The 5,357-nt window shown below is 63.6% G+C and overlaps 1 protein-coding gene across 1 annotated transcript in view; it reads left to right on the top strand.

Moving 5' to 3' along the window:
* LOC106898698 overlaps window positions 1-4,119 on the top strand; it is an 11,132-nt gene extending 7,013 nt beyond the window's left edge. Inside the window, exons 2-4 of the mRNA XM_014960107.1 lie at window positions 4-182; window positions 1,533-1,646; window positions 2,719-4,119. Coding sequence (XP_014815593.1) covers window positions 4-182; window positions 1,533-1,646; window positions 2,719-3,799 — 1,374 coding nt within the window. The 3' untranslated portion in view covers window positions 3,800-4,119. The remainder of the gene's footprint in view (window positions 1-3; window positions 183-1,532; window positions 1,647-2,718) is intronic.
* The last annotated feature ends 1,238 nt before the right edge of the window (window positions 4,120-5,357 follow it).

Raw genomic sequence — 5,357 nt, 5'->3', positions numbered from 1 at the left:
CAGGGTGACAATGGGGCCACCAAAGGTGACAAAGAGGCCACTGAAGGTGACAATGGGGCCACCAAGGGTGACAATGGGGCCACCAAAGGTGACACCGGGGCCATCAAAGTGACAATGGGGCCACCAAGGGTGACAACAAGGCCACAATGGGGCCACCCCTTGCCTCCTCCCTCCCCCCCATGGTGGCCCCAGGAGGAAGTGCCCCCCATTGTCCCCTCCCCCGTGTCCCCGATGTCCCCGATGTCCCCGATGTCCCCAGCCATGGCCAGGCCCCGGCTGCCATCGGCCCTCGGGCTCCTGCTGCTGTGCCTGTGCCTCCCAGGTGGGACTGGGACATACTGGGAGGGACTGGGATGGGGACCGGGTGCCCCTTCCCACCCAAGGGAGGTTCCCCTTCCCACCCCGGGCACCTGGATGGGGATTGGGATATACTGGGAGGGACTGGGATGGAGACTGGGTGCCCCTTCCCACCCAGGGGACCTGGATGGGGACTGGGATATACTGGGAGGGACTGGGATGGAGACTGGGTGCCCCTTCCCACCCAGGGGACCTGGATGGGGACTGGGATATACTGGGAGGGACTGGGATGGAGACTGGGAGGGATTGGGATGGAGACTGGGTGCCCCTTCCCACCTAGGGGACTGGGATATACTGGGAGGGAATGGGAGGGACTGGGATGGAGACTGGGATGGAAGCTGGGTGCCCCTTCCCACCCAGGCACTGGGATGAGGACTGGGATATACTGGGATGGACTGGGATGGAGACTGGGATGGAGAATGGGTTCCTCTTCCACCCAGGGGACTGGGATGGGGACTGGGATATACTGGGAGGGACTGGGATGGGGACTGGGTGCCCCTTCCCACCCAGGGGACCGGGATGGGGACTGGGATATACTGGGAGGGACTGGGATGGGGACTGGGATGGATATAGTGGATATTGGGTTCCCCTTCCCACTCTGAGGACAATGTTGGAGCTGGGATATACTGGGAGGGACTGGGATGGGGACTGGGATGGAGACTGGGTGCCCCTTCCCACCCAGGGGACCTGGATGGGGACTGGGATGGAGACTGGGATATACTGGGAGGGACTGGGATGGGGACTGGGATGGAGACTGGGTGCCCCTTTCCCACCCAGAGGACTGGGATGAGGACTGGGATATACTGGGATATACTGGGAGGGACTGGGATGGAGACTGGGATGGAGACTGGGTGCCCCTTTCCCACCCAGGGGACTGGGATGGGGACTGGGATACACTGGGAGGGACTGGGATGGCAACTGGGATATACTGGGATATACTGGGAGGGACTGGGATGGAGACTGGGTGCCCCTTCCCACCTAGGGGACTGGGATATACTGGGAGGGAATGGGAGGGACTGGGATGGAAGCTGGGTGCCCCTTCCCACCCAGGGGACTGGGATGAGGACTGGGATATACTGGGATATACTGGGAGGGACTGGGATGGAGACTGGGTGCCCCTTCCCACCCAGGGGACCTGGATGGGGACTGGGATGGAGACTGGGATATACTGGGAGGGACTGGGATGGCCGTGTCCCCGATGTCCCCGATGTCCCCGATGTCCCCGGCCATGGCCAGGCCCCGGCTGCCATCGGCCCTCGGGCTCCTGCTGCTGTGCCTGTGCCTCCCAGGTGGGACTGGGACATACTGGGAGGGACTGGGATGGGGACCGGGTGCCCCTTCCCACCCAAGGGAGGTTCCCCTTCCCACCCCGGGCACCTGGATGGGGATTGGGATATACTGGGAGGGACTGGGATGGAGACTGGGTGCCCCTTCCCACCCAGGGGACCTGGATGGGGACTGGGATATACTGGGAGGGACTGGGATGGAGACTGGGAGGGATTGGGATGGAGACTGGGTGCCCCTTCCCACCTAGGGGACTGGGATATACTGGGAGGGAATGGGAGGGACTGGGATGGAGACTGGGATGGAAGCTGGGTGCCCCTTCCCACCCAGGCACTGGGATGAGGACTGGGATATACTGGGATGGACTGGGATGGAGACTGGGATGGAGAATGGGTTCCTCTTCCACCCAGGGGACTGGGATGGGGACTGGGATGGAGACTGGGTGCCCCTTTCCCACCCAGAGGACTGCGATGAGGACTGGGATGAGGACTGGGATATACTGGGAGGGACTGGGATGGAGACTGGGATGGAGACTGGGTGCCCCTTTCCCACCCAGGGGACTGGGATGGGGACTGGGATACACTGGGAGGGACTGGGATGGCAACTGGGATATACTGGGATATACTGGGAGGGACTGGGATGGAGACTGGGTTCCCCTTCCCACCCAGGGGACTGGGATGGGAACTGGGATATACTGGGAGGGATTGGGATGGAGATTAGGATGACTGGGATTGACTGGGATGGAGGCTGGAGGGGGATTGGAGAGGACTGGGGAAACTGGGAGGAAGACTTGAGGGAGGGAAAGGAGCTTGTGGGGAACTGGGACAGAGACTGGGATGGACTGGGAGTGACTGGGATGGATTGGGAGTGACTGGGATGGATTGGGAGCGACTGGAATGGATTGGGAGGGACTGGGATGGAAACTGGGAGGGACTGGGAGGGACTGGAATGGAGACTGAAGGGACTGGGGGGGAAGTGGGAGGGACAGGGATGGACGGGATGGAGATGGGGGGTTACTGGGATTGACTGGGATGGACTGGGAGCCGCTGACACCCCCCTCCCCTGCTTTGGCCCCAGATGCCTCCGGCCGCTGCGACCCCAACTCCCAGTTGGTCCCACTAACGGCCGGGGTGGATCCCTGCAAGGATCCCACCGGATTCCTCAGCCCCCAGCTGGGCGGGGGCACAGCCGGATCCTACGGAGGCGGATCGGGATCCTATGGGAGTGGATCGGGATCCTACGGAGGCGGATCGGGATCCTACGGCGGATCGGGATCCTATGGAGGCGGATCGGGATCCTATGGAAGCGGATCAGGATCCTATGGAAGCGGATCGGGATCCTACGGAGGCGGATCGGGATCCTACGGCGGATCGGGAACATCCCAGGGGGGTGGAAAGTTTCCAGGATCCTTTGTGTCTCCGGGATCTTCTGGGGGCAGGCCGGGATCCTATGGGATCAGACCAGGATCCCACGGGGACGGCTCGGGATCCTTTGTGTCGCCGGGATCTGGTGGGCCGTTGGGATCCTACGGACACGGGTCTTACGGGGGCGGATCGGGATCCTACGGCGGCTCGGGAATATCCCAGGGAGGTGGAAAATATCCGGGATCCTTTGTGTCACCGGGATCTTCCGGGGGCAGGCCGGGATCCTATGGGATCAGACCGGGATCCCACGGGGACGGCTCAGGATCCTTTGTGTCGCCGGGATCTGGTGGGCCGTTGGGATCCTACGGACACGGGTCTTACGGGGGCGGATCGGGATCCTACGGCGGCTCAGGAATATCCCAGGGAGGTGGAAAATATCCGGGATCCTTTGTGTCGCCGGGATCTTCCGGGGGCAGGCCAGGATCCTATGGGATCAGACCGGGATCCCACGGGGACGGCTCAGGATCCTTTGTGTCACCGGGATCTGGTGGGCCGTCGGGATCCTACGGGGGTGGATCCTATGGAGGATCCAGTTCGGGATCCTACGGAAGCGGATCCGGATCAGGAAGACCTGGATCCCATGGGGGCAGCGGATCCGGATCGGGCAGACCTGGATCCCATGGGGGCAGCGGATCTGGATCGGGCAGACCCGGCTCATCTCAAGGAGGATCCAGTTCGGGATCCTCTGGAAGCGGATCAGGATCAGGGAGACCCGGATCCCAAGGAGGAAGTGAATCTGGATCCTATGGAGGCGGGTCAGGATCCTACGGGGGATCCGGATCCCATGGGGGATCCACTTCTTATGGAGGACCTGGATCCTACGGAGCTGTGCCGGAATCCATCAGGGGATCCTACGGAGGATCCAGTTCAGGATTTGGCAGACCCGCATCCCAGGGGGGCAGCGGATCCGGATCGGGAAGACCCGGATCCGGATCGTACGGGGGATCAGGCTCCTATGGGGGCAGCTCGGGATCCTATGGGTTCCCTGATGTCTACGGGGATGATTCGGGATCTTACGGGGGATCGGGATCCTACGGGGGTGGATCAGGCTCCTACGGAGGATTGGGATCCTATGGGGGTGGATCGGGATCCTACGGGGGATCGGGATCGTATGGGGGTGGATCGGGATCCTACGGGGGTGGATCGGGATCCTATGGGGGTGGATCGGGATCCTCTGGGGGATCGGGATCCCATGGGGGTAACCGGCGCCCCGGGTACAAGAATCCTGGGATCCCCTACATACCGGGGCTGCGGGATCCCGCCCGGATCGGGGGCTACATCCCCATCCGCCGGGTCCCCTCAGCGGGATCCACTCAGGGATACGGGGTGGGATCCGGGATGGGATCTGGATACGGCTCCAGTTCCGGGGTGGGATCGGGGATGGGATCTGGATACGGCTCCAGTTCCGGGGTGGGATCCGGCTCCGGGGCGGGATCCAGCTCGGGATCTGCCACCTACAGCTCCGGGGCGGGATCCAGCAGCGGATCTGGGACGGGATCCGGCAGCGGATCCGGAGCGGGATCCGGCCAATCCCAGTCCAGCTGTGGGACCTGTGACAAATAGGGACACCCAGATCCCTCCTGGGGACGTGGGGGGATCCCGTGTCCCAATAAAGTCGTTGGATGGCGGCACCGGCCTCGTCCCTGTCCCCACGCGGGGCCCCACGCCCACACGTGGCCCCACACGTGTCCCCACGCCCACGCGTGTCCCAGCGTGTCCCCACGTGTCCCAGCACCGCCTGAGCCGGTGGGGCCGGTTCCTGCCCACGCGCGGGGACGGGGACAGCAGGGGTGGGGTGGGGACACCCACGGGGACATGGGGGACGCGTGGGAGGGGACAGGGACATCCACGGGATGGGGACACTCACATGGGTGGGGACATGGGGACATCCACGGGATGGAGACACCCACGGGGACGGGGACGCGGGGGACGCGTGGGAGGGGACAAGGACATCCATGGGATGGGGACACTCACATGGATGGGGACATTGGGGACATGTGGGAGGGGACAGGGACATCCATGGGATGGGGACACCCACGGGGATGGGGACACCCACGGGGATGGGGACATGGGGGATGTGTGGGAGGGGACAGGGACATCCATGGGATGGAGACACTCACATGGGTGGGGACATGGGGGACATGTGGGAGGGGACAGGGATATCCATGGGCTGGGGACATCCACGGGGATGGGGACACCCACGGGGATGGGGACATGGGGGACGTGTGGGAGGGGACAGGGACATCCATGGGATGGAGACACTGGAAACATGGGGGACGTGACAAGGACATC

The sequence above is a fragment of the Calidris pugnax genome, unplaced genomic scaffold (genome assembly GCF_001431845.1).
Source record: "Calidris pugnax isolate Ruff unplaced genomic scaffold, ASM143184v1 scaffold548, whole genome shotgun sequence".
Lineage (NCBI taxonomy): Eukaryota > Metazoa > Chordata > Aves > Charadriiformes > Scolopacidae > Calidris > Calidris pugnax.
The sequence above is the reverse complement of the archived record's forward strand: the minus strand, read 5'-3'. Positions and strand labels throughout refer to the sequence as shown.